General features: G+C 37.4%; 2 protein-coding genes across 2 annotated transcripts; both read left to right on the top strand.

Annotated features, from left to right (window-relative positions):
• Window positions 1–2,539: 2,539 nt before the first annotated feature.
• On the top strand, window positions 2,540–3,469 carry LOC122675380 (olfactory receptor 5W2-like). Its single transcript, XM_043874054.1, has one exon. It carries the CDS (start codon window positions 2,540–2,542, stop codon window positions 3,467–3,469), a length of 930 nt encoding a protein of 309 aa, XP_043729989.1.
• Window positions 3,470–17,090: 13,621 nt separating this feature from the next.
• LOC122675415 (olfactory receptor 5W2-like) lies at window positions 17,091–18,023 on the top strand. The gene has a single exon (XM_043874192.1). The coding sequence runs from the start codon at window positions 17,091–17,093 to the stop codon at window positions 18,021–18,023; it is 933 nt and encodes a 310-aa protein (XP_043730127.1).
• The last annotated feature ends 1,099 nt before the right edge of the window (window positions 18,024–19,122 follow it).

The raw sequence follows: 19,122 nt of genomic DNA on the forward strand, positions 1-19,122 counted from the left end.
GAAAAAGCTAATATTTGGTAATGAGGGCCGTCTTGAAAGGGATAGACAAGATGTTTACAGTGTTGTTATTCCTATCAGCTGAAAAGTAGAAACAAGCCAGTGTTCATCTTTCTGAAAAATGGATCGGCAAAGTGTATTATGTCCATAACATGAAACGCTATTCAGCCACATAGTGAAACAAAATTCTGACACATGTAACAATGGATCGGCAAAGTGTATTATATCCGTAACATGAAACGCTATTCAGCCACATAATGAAACAAAATTCTAACACATGTAACAGCATGGATGAAACTTGAAAATATTTTACCAAAGAAAATAAACCTGACGGGAAACACACACACTCACACACACACACACACACACACACACACACACTACATAATTATCTTTATAGGCAAGGCCAATAATAGGAAACCACATAGTATCAGAAAGTAGATTAGCAATTGCCAGGCTCGAGAGGGAGGAAAGGAGAGTGAGAGCTAGTAGGTGTAGATTTCTTCTTGGACTGATGAAGATGTTCTGGAACTAGATAGCAGTAATGAGTGAGCAAACTTGAAAGTGTACAAAATCAAAGAACTGTATACATTAGAAGGATGATTTTATGACATAGGATTGTATTTCAAGATAAAAGAAAATAAGATCAAAGTGCAATATTCCGACATGAGGTAGTGAAGGAGAATATTTCAAAAACACAGTGAACAATCACAAAGAGTTGGATGAAGGGGGATCTTTCAGAATTTCACTTTAAGTTTCCTCTTTGGCTAGAGAAGGTGGAGATAGTTTCCGGGTAGCTGACACACACCATGCAAATCATTTGCGGTACCCTTCCTTCCATAGAGCAAGTTGGACACAATAATGAAGCACAAAAACTCAGCTTCTGCTAAGTTGTTTCAGAATTCGCAGGGGAATGTGGTGGTGGTTGTTCTGTTTCCAAGCCTGTCTGACTCTTTGCAAACTCAGGGATGGCAGCGCACCAGGCTCCTCTGTCCTCCACTGTCTCCCAGAGTTAGCTCAAATTAACGTCCATTGAGTCAGTGACGCTATCTAGCCATGTCTTCCTCTGCCAGGGGAATATACGGAAGCAGAAATATAATTAATGAAGTGTTTGAATAACACTAAAGCCTAGGGGCCGTAGCACAGGGATTTAAGTCCCAATATACCTGGTGAAATAAAAGACCAAATGCTCAGTACTGCTCAGCTACCCAAGACCTGCTCTTTCCAGGTACGTTTCCAGATCCTAACTTAAGGAAAATAAGAGAAAATATTTAAATTGGGGGGGGGGGAATAAAAGTTTGTAAATGAAGGACATTATGCCTACCTACTCACTAAAATCTGCATTTAATGGCAGAAATAATATTTTCTTCACAGCATTGGAAGCATCTGTGTGGACTTGTTAACATTCATAATGTAATTTTATTTTTCTGTTGGCTCACATGAAAGTCTTTGCTCCTTTGTTCACTGAGCGACTGTACATGAATTTAAGGTGTTTTGTTTTATAGAAACAAAAAAATTAAGGTGTGTTTTGTTTTATAGCATAGATACCACAATAAAAACAAAAGCATGTACAAATCCACCTCCATGTAGACCGCATACTATATTTACTTAGGTCTAAAGAAAAAGTCCACTGCTTTCATTTACATTAACATATATACACAGGCATACACATAAATACAACAGAGAGAGCAAGGTCTTTGCATTTTAGAAGCATTTATTGTCCCTCATCTAATTTACATTCAATTAAATTGAGAGTCATTTAAAATCTAAAGTGATGCAAATACATATGGTACATTCTGTTGTTTTCACTTCCTTTTAGCTCTTTTCATCCATTGGTCAAGAGTCATCTTAGACAGTAACCTCTCCACAAAGAGGTAATGAGCATTATGGGAAAACAATAGCAAATTTCTAGAAAGCAGGTCAGTAATAACGTATTTCATGTCTCCCCAAATGCTAAGCAGAAGATAAGTTAAAACCAGTAACATAATGATTTTTATTATTACTGGTCAGTGATGTACTCACTGTTTCTGGAACTAAGAAGAACATTCTTAAACCAATCATGCTTTTTGGAGAGACAAAAACTAGTAATCATTTTTTTTTTCTTTTGTATTCAAGTGAATATTTTTAAACAAAGCAAAAGCTCAGTCCGAAATCTTAGAATCTGGTCTTGCTAATACTGGTGTCTCTTCCATGTGGTTTTAAAGAATTGAAGAAAGGTAATATCAACCAGCTCTACTCTCTGATATAAGGAAAATAAGGGTCAGAGAAGAGATTTTAGAAGTAGCAACCTCATGAATGGCATCTAGATTGACTTGAAACATTCTCAAACGTCTTCCTCATATGCCTTTTATTATTGCAGAATAGACAGTTATGCCTCTTTAAAGAGTAGGTACAAGACTGGATTATTTTTAAGTATAAAAAGACAATTAAGGAAAAAAATGCTCTGCCTTATGATTTTTTTTTTAGATGTGCAGAAGCATTAAACATGCATGTGTGATTTTCTTGATAACTTTCTCAAAAGTTTACACAAGATCTAAGAAGAATGGAAAGAGAGAATTGCTCCTCCTTAACTGAATTCATTTTCTTGGGAATTACTGATAACACTGAGAGCAAAGTGATCCTATTTACAATGTTTCTCCTTGTTTATCTCATCAATCTTCTGGCAAATCTTGGAATGATAACCCTGATTAGGCTGGATCCCCAGCTGCACACACCCATGTACTTTTTCCTCAGCCACCTCTCCTTCTGTGACCTCTGCTATTCCACAGCCATCGGCCCTAAGATGCTGGTGGACCTATTTGCCAAGAAAAAGTCAATCCCCTCCTATGGCTGTGCTCTGCAATTCCTGGTTCTCTGTACCTTTGTAGATTCTGAGTGTCTCCTGCTGGCAGTGATGGCCTATGACCGGTACAAGGCCATCAGCAGCCCCTTGCTCTATGCGGTCAGCATGTCCAGCAGGCTGTGCTCCCTGCTCATGGCAGGGGTTTACCTGGTGGGGGTGATAGATGCTTTGGTAAACACGACATTAGCATTCCGCTTATGCTTCTGTGGGTCAAATGAGATTAACCACTTTTTATGTGATGTTCCTCCTCTCCTGTTGATATCTTGCTCAGACACACAGATCAATGAATTAGTGATATTCATGATTTTTGGCTTTATTGAATTAAGCTCCATTTCAGGAGTCCTTGTCTCTTATTGTTATATCATCCTATCAGTCTTGAAAATCCATTCTGCTGAAGGGAGGTTCAAAGCTTTCTCCACCTGTACCTCCCACCTAACTGCTGTGGCCATTTTCCAGGGAACTCTGCTCTTTATGTATTTCAGGCCGAGTTCTTCGTACTCTCTAGATGAAGACAAAATGACCTCATTGTTTTACACTCTTGTGATTCCTATGTTAAATCCTCTGATTTACAGCCTAAGGAACAAAGATGTAAAACAGGCCCTGGAAAAATTGAAAAATAAGTGGTTTTAGTTATCTGTATTAGGCATTTGTGTACATATATGCATTCATATAATATATTGATTGTTGATTTACTAAAATTAAAAGATAGGATACATGAGAATAATTTCTCAAATTCTTAAAGTGATATTTGTATTAAATCCTAATTTTGTTTCCCCCACACATGTCATGTTTCATAATGCTTTAAGGATTTATATATATATATATGTGTATGTGTATCTATAATACATATATATATACATACATATATATAAATGTAATATATATATACTTATTATATGTATGTGTGTATATATATGTATATATATATACATATGTATGGCACTTTGTCTATGTGAAAAAGGTTTCTGTCTTTTCCATTGCAGTAATTTTTGTTCATTATTTAATTCAAGCATTGTTTTCAATTACACTAAGATTTATTGTGCATTTACTCGGTGATCTTTGAGCCTGTAGCCTTTTTATATATTATTATAGATCTTATAGTTTATGCACTACTGAAGTTAGTACTAAAAACAAATTTAAAAAACAGTCAAGTAATGCATAATTGGCCTCAAATTCATCACGAAATAAAACATAAAGGGCTATAATTTCAAAACAAAAATATCTAAAACTAGTCAAAAAGGAAAGCTACTTTGGATAGAGATATTCAGTCAAATTTTAAAAAGGTTCAATCTGGGAAATGAAAAGGTTGTAGTCAGAGGATCTGACAGTTATTCAGATCTTGAAGTGGCATCACCGACTCAATGGACTTGAGTTTAAGTAAACTTCAGGCATTGGTGATGGACAGGGAGGCCTGGCGTGCTGCAGTCCATGGGGTTGCAAAGAGTTGGACACAACTGAGCGACTGAGCTGAACTGAAATGAAGTGTATACGCCCATGTATTTAGAAGTCATGTTTGCTACAACATGGAAGAACTGTGAGGCCATGTGCTAAGTGAAATATTAATACAGAGGAAGACAAGTACTATATGATCTCACATATATGTAGAATCTAAAAAGTCAAATTCAGAAATTCCCTGGCAGCCCAGTGATTAGAACTCAATGCTTTCACTAACTGGGTCCAGTCTGATCCCTGATCAGGGAACTAAGATCCCAGCAAGCTGAGCGCTACAGTCAAAAAAAAAAAAGATGAAATTCATACAAACAGAATGAATTGAATGTTGCTAGGGCCCGAAAGGTAGGGGAAATTGGTGATATTGGTAAAACTGTACAAACTTTGTTATTTGACGAATAATTTAGGGGGATCTAAATGTACATGGTGACTCTAGTTAACAAACTTGAGAAATTTGCAAAAAAAAAATGTAGCTCTTAACCACCCTCACTATACACACACTCAGAATGGGAAACTGTAAGGCAAAGAAGGTGTTAATCAGCCTTACTGTGGTAACCATCTCACAATGTATACATATATCACATTGTGCACTTATAATTACACATGGAATTAGCCAATTGCATTTGAATAAAGTTAGATAAAAATAAGATATCTAAAGATTAGATTATAAAGACACACAGAAGAGCTGTCTACTTGTTAAAGTACAATAGAGTGCTGTTGTTATCAGCTATCAATTCTTCTGCACTTCTTCCAAGACAATTTTCTTTCCTTCCTCCTCATTGTCAACCCTGGTTAAATGCCCACCTCTCTATGGTTTACAGTCACCTTTAAGGCGTTGCTTTATATCACCCTGTTTGTGAGCATTCTTTGCTAAAGAACTGAGCATTCCATCATTGTTAACCAAGCATTGAATTTTGCCTGGGATATAAAATAAATAAATATGAATTTATCTAAAAACAGTAGGCAACATTGTTTGACTATTATATCTCGATAACAAAAAATTAACTGAAGATTTGTTAAATACCTTAACACACATACACACATAGACACATATCTCACAACAGTGTATACATATTGTATGTATATATACAACAGTATTTTGGAAGGTGCATAAAATTGTTGTGGACACTAAGATAATATTCTTATAAAGATATATGTATTTGTTAATTGCACTATAAGTAAGAAGCTATCACTTCTTGATATTTGACTATTACATCTGACTTTGATATGGCTTCCTGAAGGCTAAAACACTGAATCAGTTTGCTGAGAAAGCTAGGCTGCAATCCAATCATATATTTGAAATATCATAAACTACTGAAGAACACTCTTATTTACACATTAAAATTGTAAAGTTAAAAGCTTTGGATGGTCTTAAATTTTCCAGCTGCCATTGTAAAATGTCCTTATGTAAAAATATTACAGAATAAAAAAATAAAGCCTATGAAATTCCTTTGTTACTCATGGTGGTATTTGTAAAAGATTATGGCATGTTAAGAAGAGTTCTCATGGTAAAAACACCATAAGATAGCTATTCTATAATATAAAAGGTTTATAGGTTTCTATTTCTGGTATACTTTATTAATTTACTCAAACTTCTTTTGAACTGTTTGCTTATGAGTAACACGGCAGAAAACATTGGCTGGAATATATTAAAGTCAGACAAAATATAGTGTCAATGAGTGAGTGAAAGACGCTCAGTCGTGTCTGACTCTTTGCCACCTCATGGACTAAACAGTCCATGGAATTCTCCAGGCCAGAATCCTGGAGTGGGTAGCCTTTCCCTTCTGCAAGGGATCTTCCTAACCCAGGGATCAAAGCCAGGCCTCCCGTATTGCAGGCGAATTAAACATGTAAACTGTTTAACCTAAAGTAGTGGTGACATGAAGCCATTTAAGTAGCATAAATCTCAGAAGGGCAAACATTTTCAAAGGTGACCCTTTTGTCTGTTCTGTTATTCAGATTCAGAAACTCATAGACTCATCACAAAAGTGGATATCCACCTATTTAGCACTGAAGTAAATAAAATGTTAGAAAATGTATTATGCAAGGAGAGCAAATCAGTCAATCCTAGAAGAAGTCAGTCCTGAACATTTATTGGAAGGACTGGTGCTGAAGCTGAAACTCCAATACTTTGACCACCTGATGCGAAGAGCTGACCCATTGGAAAAGACTCTGATGCTGTGAAGGATTGAAGACAGGAGGAAAAGGGGATGACAGAGGATGAGATGTTTGGATGGCATCCTCAGTTCGATGGACATGTGTTTGGGTAAGCTCTGGGAGCTGGTGATGGACAGGGAGGCCTGGCGTGCTGCAGTCCATGGGGTCGCAAAGGGTCGGACACGACTGAGCGACTGAACTGACTGACTGACCGAATGGCAAAGTGTAAACAAGTGCGGTATCTGGGGAGGATGTGAGTCAGCTGTGGCTTTTACACATTGACAGTAGACTGAGAATTGCCACTGCACTTAGTAAACACCATAGCAGAGTCTATTCATACTAGAGCTGGACATAAATGTGCTAGAACCCCAACATACCTCTCCTAGAATTATGCCCAAGTGTGAAGAATGAATACGTCCACTGAAATACATGTACAGAAATATTCACCATTGGGTTATTTGAAATTATGTAAAAATGGCACCAGTTCAAATTTGTTTCAACACATTAGATCATGACTTGACAAATTTTTCTTTGAAGTATTTGTGGTGCTTGCTAAGCAGCTTCAGTTGTGTCTGACTCTTTGTGATTCCATGGACTGTAACCCTCCAGGCTCCTCTGTCCATGGGATCCTCCAGGCAAGAATACTGGAGTGGGTTGCCTTGACCTCCTTCAGGGAATCTTCCCAGTCCAGGGACCAAACCTGTGTCTCTTATGTCTCCTGAATTGGCAGTAGGGTTCTTTACCACTAGCACCAACTGGGAAGCCCTGAGGTATTTAATAGTGTATATTTTAGGGTTTTAGGCCATAACTTTTGGTCATAACTAAACAGTTTTGCCCTGTATCACAAAAGCAGTTGTCCATAATATATGAATAAATGGTATGTCCCAGCTCCAATAAAACAGTATGAGTCAGGTACACTGACACTTGATATAGATTAGATGAGCAATATTATCACAGTTCAGTTCAGTTCAGTCGCTCAGTCGTGTCCGACTCTTTGCGACCCCATGAATCGCAGCATGCCAGGCCTCCCTGTCCATCACCAACTCCCGGAGTCCACCCAAATCCATGTCCATCGAGTCGGTGATGCCATCCAGTCATCTCATCCTCTGTCGTCCCCTTCTCCTCCTGCCCCCAATCCCTCCCAGCATCAAGGTCTTTTCCAATGAGTCAACTCTTCTCATGAGGTGGCCAAAGTACTGGAGTTTCAGCTTCAACATCAGTCCTTCCAATGAAAACCCAGGACTGATCTCCTTTAGGATGGACTGGTTGGATCTCCTTGCAGTTCAAGGGACTCTCAAGAGTCTTCTCCAACACCACAGTTCAAAAGCATCAATTCTTTGGTGCTCAGCTTTCTTCACAGTACAACTCTCACATCCATACATCACTTTTGGAAAAACCATAGCCTTGACTAGACGGACTTTTCTTGGCAAAGTAATGTCTCTGCTTTTTAATATGCTGTCTAGGTTGGTCATAACTTTCCTTCCAAGGACTAAGTGTCTTACTTTCATGGCTGCATTGACCATCTGCAGTGACTTTGGAGCCCCCAAAATTAAAGTCAGCCACTGTTTCCACTGTTTCCCCATCTATTTTCCATGAAGTGATGGGGCCAGATGCCATGATTTAATTTTCTGATTGTTGGACTTTAAGCCAACTTTTTCACTCTCCTCTTTCACTTTCATCAAGAGGCCCTTTAGTTCTTCTTCACTTCCTGCCCTAAGGGTGGTGTCATCTGCATATCTGAGTTTATTGATATTTCTCCCAGCAATCTTGATTCCAGCTTGTGCTTCCTCCAGCCCAGCGTTTCTCATGATGTACTCTGCATAGAAGTTAAATAAGCAGGGTGACAATATACAGCCTTGACGTACTCCTTTTCCTATTTGAAACCAATCTGATGGTCCATGTCCAGTTCTAACTCTTGCTTCCTGACCTGCATACAGATTTTTCAAGAGGCAGGTCAGGTGGTCTGGTATTCCCATCTCTTTCAGAATTTTCCAGTTTATTGTGATTCACACAGTCAAAGGCTTTGGCATGATCAATAAAGCAGAAATAGATGTTTTTCTGGAACTCTCTTGCTTTTTTGATGATCCAGAGGATGTTGGCAATTTGATCTCTGGTTCCTCTGCCTTTTCTAAATCCAGAAAATGCCTTTTCTATGTGCATATTATACTAGAAAAATGTCTTTCCATAAACAGAATACATTCACTATGAGATTGTAGGAGACTATCAATTTTTATTTTTAACTTGAAAAGTTTCTTGTACAAGAGTTCATTATATATTTATCTAGTTGATGTACTTCACGGTTCATGTATTGCTGAAGCCTGGTTGGAGAATTTTGAGCATTACTTTACTAGTGTGTGAGATGAGTGCAATTGTACGGTAGATTGAGCATTCTTTAGGATTGCCTTTCTTTGGGCTTGGAAGGAAAGTTATGACCAACATAGATAGCATATTAAAAAGCAGGGACATTACTTTGCCAACAAAGGTCTGTCTAGTCAAGGCTATGGTTTTTCCAGTGGTCATGTATGGATGTGAGAGTTGGACGGTGAAGAAAGCTGAACACTGGAGAATTGATGCTTTTGAACTATGGTGTTGGAGAAGACTCTTGAGAGTCCCTTGGACTGCAAGGAGGTCCAACCAGTCCATCCTAAAGGAGGTCAGTCCTGGGTTTTCATTGGAAGGACTGATGCTGAAGCTGAGACTCCAATCCTTTGGCCACCTCATGAGAAGGGTTGACTCATTGGAAAAGACCCTGATGCTGGGAGGAACTGGGGGCAGGAGGAGAAGGGGACGACAGAGGATGAGATGGCTGGATGGCATCACTGACTCAATGGACATGGGTCTGAGTAAACTCCGGGAGTTGGTGATGGACAGGGAGGCCTGGCGTGCTGTGATTCATGGGGTCGCAAAGAGTCGTTCATGACTGAAGGACTTAACTGAACTGAACTGAATTGATGTAGTGCATACTTTCTAGAGTCTCTCAATATATTACTATCTTCATGTTACTAAAAGTGCTGCCTTGCTTGTAGAACATCACTGTCTTTATATACCCACTGGCTCTCCTAGTCATTCTCACAGCAGGAGAGAGCTACAATATACTTCGGTTTAGAACCGTGCAATGCATTCTATATCATTATAGATTTGGGGGCCAGAGAACTACATTCTGAAGAAGACCTTCATCTGGGTAGTGTTTGCCTACATAGAATTGTTTAGTGTCACCAAGGCACCAGGAAAACTCTAAGTGTAGATTTTTTTTCTCACTTACTTACATCTGAGGAATATGTTTTCTCCTTAAGACAAGCTTTTAAACTATTTAAGATCTTCATTTTTAATGAAACACAAATCCCATTGTGAGATATTTTAGTTTATCCAGCTTGTAATAATAATGTCGCTACCCAAATTCAGTTTTCAGTTGTTGAGTGGGAGTAGATAAAAATGATACTACTCTTCATGGTTTTGAGGAGCAGCCTGTTAAAAAGCTATAGCAAGGTTCTGACTGAACAAAACGTAACTCAAGGGATTTTTTTAGCCTCTAACACTATACACAAAAATAAACTCAAATTGGATTAAAGATCTAAATGTAAGACCAGAAACTATAAACCTCCTAGAGGAGAACATAGGCAAAACACTCTCCAACATAAATCACAGCAGGATCCTCTATGACCCACCTCCCAGAATTTTGAAAACAAAAGCAAAAATAAACAAATAGCACTTAATGAAACTTAAAAGCTTTTGCACAACAAAGGAAACTATAAGCAAGGTAAAAAGAAAGACTTCAGAATGGGAGAAAATAATAGCAAACAAAGCAACTGAGAAAGAATTAATTTCAAAAATATACAAGCAACTCCTGCAGCTCAATTCCAGAAAACTAAGCGACCCAATCAAAAAATGGGCCAAAGAACTAAACAGACATTTCTCCAAAGAAGACATACAGATGGCTAACAAACACATGAAAAGATGCTCAACATCACTCATTATCAGAGAAATGCAAATCAAAACCACAATGAGGTATCATTTCCTGCCAGTCAGAATGGCCACTATTCAAAAGTCTATGAGCAATAAATGCTGGAGAGGGTGTGGAAAAAGGGAACCCTCTCACACTGTTGGTGGGAATGCAAACTAGTACAGCCACTATGGAGAACAGTGTGGAGATTTCTTAAAAAACTGGAAATAGAACTGCCATACGACCCAGCAATCCCACTCCTGGGCATACATACTGAGGAAACCAGATCTGAAAGAGACACGTGCACCCCAATGTTCATCGCAGCACTGTTTATAATAGCCAGGACATGGAAGCAACCTAGATGCCCATCAGCAGACGAATGGATAAGGAAGCTGTGGTATATATACACCATGGAATATTACTCAGCCATTAAAAAGAATACATTTGAATCAGTTCTAATGAGATGTATAAAACTGGAGCCCATTATACAGAGTGAAGTAAGCCAGAAAGATAAAGAACATTACAGAATACTAACACGTATATATGGAATTTAGAAAGATGATAACGATAACCCTATATGCGAGACAGAAAAAGAAACAGATGTATAAAATAGTCTTTTGGACTCTGTGGGAAAAGGCGAGATTGGGGTGATCTGAGAGAATAGCATTGAAACATGTGTATTATCATATGTGAAATAAACCGCCAGTCCAGGTTCGATGCATGAGACAGGTGCTCAGGGCTGGTGCACTGGGATGACCCTGAGGGATGGGATGGGGAGGGAGGTGGGAGGGGGATTCAGGATGGGGAGCCCATGTACACCCATGGCTGATTCATGTCAATGTATGGCAAAAACCACTACAATATTGTAAAGTAATTAGCCTCCAACTAAAATAAATAAATTAAAAGAGAGAGAGAGAGAAATGAAAGTAACTGAGGGAGAAATCAGAAAGGATAGGAATAGAATTAGGTGATCAAGGACAATTCTACATACACCGTATGTGTAATAGAGAAGCAAATAGTGATAGTAAAATTCTTTTGAAACAAGCTCATCATCTTCTGAATTTTAGTGGGGAACTATTAAAAATTAGTTGTGGTTTAAGCTTTGCCTCAAAAATATCTCCACAGGAGTACAGGTGATATTTTAGTATTGGAATCCTGAGAACCAAGCATGACAGTGATATATAAAAGGCATCAGAAATTGTTGTTAAGGATCACTTTTCCAATGTAAAATATGCAGTATTTATATACATTTTAGCAAAATAAATTTCCCAGATTTATAGAAATAAGTAAAAGAACAAACTGAGAAAAATATCAAAACGAATAAGAAAGCCTGTGTTGCTATTAATTTCCCAATGAGAAATCAGATGAAGCAGAGATTAATTATGATCAGTATTTAATTTCAGTTCATTTAACATTTGTGTTATATTATCTTACTGTGGCTTTGTTGTCATTGCCTTAGTAACTAGTGATTCTGAGAAAGCTGTTGTGTTTTAACTTGCTGTTTATATATCTTTATGGTGAGAGTATCTGTTCAGTATTTTGTTCATTTTTGTTGTTGTTGTTTTTACTATTGACAAAAATCTTCATATATTTTGGATGCATGTTCTGTGTCATATATATGAATAAATGGTTTTCAAATACTTTATATTTTATGGAAATGTTTTTCTCTGATGTATTTACTCTTACTGTTCTAGTTATCTTTTGCTACATAAACACTTTTTCAAAATTACATGACTTAAAATGATGACCATTGATCCATTCTTTGGTATTGGTTTTCTTCTTCATGTTGACTGAGGTCACCATGAAATATTCAGTTGAAAGATGGGCGAGGCTCTATAATCACTCATGACAGGTACCAAGATGATGTAACCCTCCCCCTGATTCACTCAAATCCTGCCTCTCTCTCATGAACCCCTGCTGGTAACCAAACTATTAGATATAAAATTAAGAAGATACAAGATATGATGTACAAACAGAGAATATAGGCTATATTTTATAACTATATGTGGAGAATATAAAATATGGAATCACTAAGCTATATACCTGCAACTAATATAATATTGTATTCCAACTACACTTCAATAGAAAAAAGAAAATTCTATTATTTCTAATTATGCAAATCTAGTATGGATAATATCAGACAAATTATTTAAGAAAGCAAAAATTAAACCTACTTAGAAAATCATGAAACCCACCAAAAATTTTTAAGTGAATCATCCTTGAATGTATGAACAATGTAAGTAAGGAAAATCCCAAATCTAGTATGTTTCTATCCTTTGTACATTATTATCCACTTTAACAGACAGAAATACTTAGCAATAAATGTCTAGAAAGCAGTTAGCTCTGCAAGTCCTCTATTAACAGTTTTAGAAAATAGAGATAATAAGCACAGAACTTTTTCCTAAAGACTTAAATGCAGTAGACATATTTTTATGGAAAATATAACATAATTCAAGAAAGAGCATACATAGTAGAGAATGTTATGAAGTCACAGATTCAATTAAATGTCCTTGGATGATATTCAGAGAGTTAATTCTTAAGTAGGTTGATAAGGAGTTTGGGGCTTTGTCTTAGTCACATATTTTCTTTAATCCCAGAGCTAAGATGTCCTTTTCATTATAGGGGACTGGAATGCAAAAGTAGGAAGTCAGCAAAACACCTGGAGTAACAGGCAAATTTGGCCTTGGAGTACAGAATGAAGTAGAGCAAAGAAAGGCTAATGGAGTTTTGCCAAGAGAACGCACTGGTCATAGCAACCACCCTCTTCCAACAACACAAGAAAACACTAGACATGGACATCACCAGATGGCCAACAAGGAAATCAGATTGATTATATTCTTTGCAGCCAAAGATGGAGAAGCTCTATACAGTCAGCAAAAAGAAGACCAGGAGCTGACTGTGGCTCAGATCATGAACTCCTTTTTGCCAAATTCAGACTTAAATTGAGAAAAGTAGGGAAAACCACTAGACCATTCAGGTACGACCTAAATCAAATCCCTTATGACTATACAATGGAAGTGAGAAATAGATTTAATGGACTACATCTGGTAGACAGAGTGCCTGATGAACTATGGACAGAGGTTCGTGACATTGTACAGGAGACAGGGATCAAGTTCATCCCCATGGAAAAGAAATGCAAAAAGGCAAAATGGTTGTCTGAGGAGGCCTTACAAATAGCTGTGAAAAGAAGAGAAGCAAAAAGCAAAGAAGAAAAGGAAAGATATTCTCATTTGAAAGCAGAGTTCCAAAGAATAGCAAGGAGAGATAAAAAAGCCTTCCTCAGCGATCAATGCAAAGAAATAGAGGAAAACAACAGAATGGGAAAGACTAGAGATCTCTTCAAGAAAATTAGAGATACCAAGGGAACATTTCATGCAAAGATGGGGTTCAATAAAGGACAGAAATGGTATGAACCTAACAGGAGCAGAAGATATTAAGAAGAGGTGGCAAGAATACACAGAACTGTACAAAAAAGATCTTTACGACCCAGATAATCACGATGGTGTGATCACTCACCTAGAGCCTGGAATTCCAGATGTCCTGGAATGTGAAGTCAAGTGAACCTTAGAAAGCATCACTACGAACAAAGCTAGTGGAGGTGATGGAATTCCTGTTGAGCTATTTCAAATCCGAAAAGATGATGCTGTGAAAATGCTGCACTCAATATGCCAGCAAATTTGGAAAACTCAGCCATGGCCACAGGACTGGAAAAGGTCAGTTTTCATTCCAATCCCAAAGAAAGGCAATCCCAAAGAATGCTCAAACTACTGGACAATTGCACTCATCTCACATGCTAGTAAAGAAATGCTCAAAATTCTCCAAGCCAGGCTTCAGCAATACATGAACCATGAACTTCCAGATGTTCAAGCTGGTTTTAGAAAAGGTAGAGGAATCAGAGATCAAATTGCCAACATCCTCTGGATCATCAAAAAAGCAAGAGAGTTCCAGAAAAACATCTATTTATGCTTTATTCACTATGCCAAAGCCTTTGACTGTGTGGATCAAAATAATCTGTGGAAAATTCTGAAAGAGATAGGAATACCAGACCACCTCTTGAGAAACCTATAGGCAGGTCAGGAAGCAAGAGTTAGAACTGGACAGGGAACAACAGACTGGTTCCAAATAGGAAAAGGAGTATGTCAAGGCTGTATATTATCACCCTGCTTATTTAACGTATATGCAGAGTACATCATGAGAAACGCTGGGCTGGAGGAAGCACAAGCTGGAATCACTATTGCAGGGAGAAATATCAATAACCTCAGATATGCAGATGACCCCACCCTTATGGCAGAAAGTGAAGAGAAACTATAAAGCCTCTTGAAAGTGAAAGAGGAGAGTGAAAAAATTGGCTTAAACCTCAACATTCAGAAAACTAAGATCATGGCATCTGGTCCCATCACCTCATGGGAAATCGATGGAGAAACAGTGGAAACAGTGTCAAAGTTTATTTTGGGGGGCTCCAAAATCATTGCAGATGGTGATTGCAGCTATGAAATTAGCCACTTACTCCTTGGAAGGAAAGTTATGACCAACCTAGATAGCATATTAAAAAGCAGAGACATTACTTTGCCAAGAAAGGTCCATCTAGTCAAGGCTATGGTTTTTTCCAATAGTCATGTATGGATGTGAGAGTTGGACTGTGAAGAAAGCTGAGTGCAGAAGAATTGATACTTTTGAACTGTGGTGCTGGAGAAGACTCTTGAGAGTCCCCTGGACTGCAAGGAGATCCAACCAGTCCATCCTGAAGGAGATCACCCCCTGAGGGGAATTCAGAGTGGAGAGTGAGGCACTCTGTGCCCCAGGGAAACTGGTAGAACAGGTGTTTAGATAGATATTTTCAGGAACTGATTTTATGATCCGAATCCTTGTGTCCCTTCATATCTAGACAAAGAGCTAAATCCCTTCATGGTGACATTAGCTCCTTGCAACCAGCAGAAAACCCTTTGTAAAATAAGCACTTGATTGCATAGAACTCTCCCTTCATCAAAATTTCATATATTGACCTTCTCCTGGTGCCTCTTTGGAGAAATCTCTCAGAGCTCCCTGAGATGCTGTCTCCCAGGCTGCAGTCCTCATTTTGCCTCAAATAAAATTCAACTCACAACTCTCAAGTTGTGCGTCTTTTTGAGCAGGTAGAGGGTAACTGTGGGGAACACCTTACATAGCTTGTGCAGGCTTCTTCATACCACAGATTAATTTGGTGACATATTGAAGCATAAAAGTTCAGACTTTGCTCAGTTGTTTCTGAATTCACGGGGGGATACACAGAAGCAGAAATAAATTTAATGATGTGTTTGCATATTGTCTAAAGCTAGACACACTAGCACAGGGCTTTAAGTCCCAGTGCGCCTGGTAAGATAAAAGCCTATCTGCTTATTCAGCTACCCAAGAGCTGCTCATCTCAGCTAAGGTTTCCAGGTAATGATTTCAGGATTCTAGAACAAATAGCTACTGTTTGGGAAAATAAATTTGTTAAGTAAAACATTTTATGCCTCCATACTCAGTTAAATAAATTATCTAATGTAATGCCCAAAAATAATATTTTCTTCTCAGAACTGTCAGAATCTGCTTGTACTTATTAGCATCCATAATATGACTATTAATTTATTTTGATGTTGATTCACAGGAAAACCTTCACTTCTTTTTTCATCGAATACTGTATAGATAAATTTAAGGGTTTTGTTGTTGTTGTTAGTTTTACCTTATTTAAAGAGTAATGTAGGTGGTACTTTCAAAATTAAAATGTACAAATTCATCTTCATATGAATCACGTGTCATAAGGTCTAAAGAAAAGCTCCTCACCTATATTCTATTCTTATGCACATTAAAGACATTTAATAGACATTCTAACATGGCACACATGATACACACACTAGACAGAGAAACCTATGTATCTCAGAAGTACTTATTGTCACTAAACCTGTTTCCACTTGGATGCTATAAAAGTCCGTTCAAAATCCAAAGAGATACAGCAATATGCTTTAAATTCTGCTGTTTACATTTCCTTTTAGCTCTTTTCTTTGACTGTTCTACAGGCTCCATCTTTGGCACCAGACACTCCAAAAACAGGTAATGAGTTGTGTGGTAAAGCAGTAATAAATCTCAAGAGAAAAGGTGATATTATCGCATGTCTCACTAAATACTAAAGACTAGTACCAATAACAATTATTTTCATTGTTGTTAGTGTGTGTTGTAATAATTTATTCTAACACTAATACATAAATGTTCTAAATTGTTCTTTGAGCGACATAAAAATTGTAAACACTTTTTGCACGCATGGAAATTTTTCAAGCATAGGAAATACAAGTCACTCTTATAGCCTGGTGTTTCTAACATTGTTGTTTTTTTCACGTTGTTTTGAAGATGTAATGAGACATTAATTCATCCAAATATTCTTCTTGAAACAAGAAAGGTTATGCTCAGAGTAATTAGTTTGTAGATTGTAACATACCTTGGGAACAACATGTAGATTTAGAACAAATTTCTCAACTGCCTATCTCACATATTTATATTATTATCAGGTAGATAGCAATGTCTCTTTAAAGAGTGACTACTGACCAAGTCATTTTCTGAGTACAAAATGAAAATTGCAGAAATAAATTGTGTTCTTCCTTACAGATATACTATAAGCATCCAGAAGTGGTACATGTGTCTGTATCTTTTTCTTGATCATTTCCTCAAGAATTTAGAGAAGAGCATAGAAGAATGGAAAGAGGAAATTGCTCATCCTTAACTGAATTCATACTGTTGGGAATTACTGATAACCCTGGGATTAAAGTAGCCCTATTTATCCTGTTTTTCCTTGTTTATCTCATTAACTTTCTGGCAAATCTTGGAATGATTATTTTAATTAGGTTGGATCCCCAGCTGCACACACCCATGTACTTTTTCCTCAGCCATTTCTCTTTCTGTGACCTCTGCTATTCAACAGCAATTGGCCCCAAGATGTTGATAGACATTTTAGCCAAAAACAAATCAATCCCCTTCTATGGCTGCGCTCTGCAGTTCTTGATCTTCTGTATCTTTGCTGACTCTGAGTGTCTCCTGCTGGCAGTGATGGCCTATGACCGGTACAAGGCCATCAGCAGCCCCTTGCTCTATGCGGTCAGCATGTCCAGCAGGCTGTGCTCCCTGCTCATGGCGGGGGTTTACATGCTGGGGATGGCAGATGCTTTGATCCACACGACATTAGCATTCCGCTTATGCTTTTGTGGATCAAACGAGATTAACCATTTCTTCTGTGACTTATCCCCACTTTACCTTCTCTCCTGCTCTGATACACGGGTCAATGAGTTGGCGTTATTCACTGTTTTTGGTTTTATTGAATTAAGTTCCATTTCAGGAGTCCTTGTTTCTTATTGTTATATCATTCTAGCAATCTTGAAGATCCACTCTACAGAAGGGAGGCTCAAAGCTTTCTCCACCTGCACCTCCCATCTAATGGCTGTGGCAATTTTCCAGGGAACTATACTCTTCATATATTTCAGACCCAGTTCTTCCCACACTCTAGATCAAGACAAAATTACCTCATTGTTTTACACCCTTGTGATTCCCATGTTAAACCCTCTGATCTATAGCCTACGGAACAAGGATGTGAAAGATGCCCTAGAAAAGCTAAAAGATAAAAGATGGTTTTAAATATTTATATTTGGCATATGTGCACCCATTCATTTTATTTATTGCATAAATAAATTATTTACTGTAAAATTATTTTGAATGTTACAATAAAAACAAAGATGTCTCCAATAATTTAATTGATAAAATGAGTATTCATTCTAAACCTCAATTTTAAGAAATGTTGCATACTTCATTATATGTCTAAAATTTATAAATAATAGTCCCTCCATTCAGAAAGTTTTTCAACCTTTCTAGTTTTGCTAAATTTATGTCCATTCTTTCATTCAAATATCAATTCACTGTTCTTATAGCACATTATGTGTTTACTAAATGAAGTCTGAGCATTTAAGCATTTTGTGTTCCATGGCACTTTGAATAGCTTCTATACTAATAAATCTTATTATCTGTTTGAAGTAACCAACACTAATTATGTAAATACCAAATAATTCATACTAACCTCAATATCATCATGAAGTAAAAACAATAGGTAATAAGTATAAAGAAAATCCTAAATTAGTTTTTTTTTAAGGCTTCATCAAATGGAGATTAGAGTGTAAAAGAGAAATGATGCATGTTGTAATAGCAGAAGATAGCAGGAAGAGGGCCTGACAATTATAGACGTCTTAAGGTGGACAAGGCCATGACTTTTTAGAAGTATTTTTAAGGAAGGAAAAAAGTAAATTCTACCCTCCTAGTACATGTTGGCAGATTTAATAACTAAATTTATATGGAAGAGATTAACAAGAGGAAAAAAATGTTTAATTACGTACATAGATGGAATCCACATAACATAAGAGATTCCAAAGACGGCTAAAAGGAGGTATATATAATCTCATTTTATCTTTACATTTTAACCATACAGAACTTTGACAAAGGAGAAAGTGGTAGGAGTCTGAAAATGAACAGGAATAGAAGGCCATTCACCAGGAAGTGAAAAGAGCAAATGTTTGGTAGACAAATGTTTCCTGGGATGCACAGAAACATTGAATCATAGAGAGAAATTATAACAGAATTTTTTAGCTTCCTCCCTGTCTAGGAGACCTAGTTCATACTATTCTGTAGTCCCCATCTATGATAATAGTTCCTTCTTTGAAACATGAGTTCTATCTAAATTATTTTA

Source organism: Cervus elaphus, chromosome 1 (genome assembly GCF_910594005.1).
Source record: "Cervus elaphus chromosome 1, mCerEla1.1, whole genome shotgun sequence".
Classification (NCBI taxonomy): Eukaryota; Metazoa; Chordata; class Mammalia; order Artiodactyla; family Cervidae; genus Cervus; species Cervus elaphus.

What these genes read in the sequence shown, in the direction of transcription:
- LOC122675380 (XM_043874054.1), top strand. Translation starts at nt 2,540, where the DNA reads ATGGAAAGAGAGAATTGCTCCTCCTTAACTGAATTCATTTTCTTGGGA.
- LOC122675415 (XM_043874192.1), top strand. Translation starts at nt 17,091, where the DNA reads ATGGAAAGAGGAAATTGCTCATCCTTAACTGAATTCATACTGTTGGGA.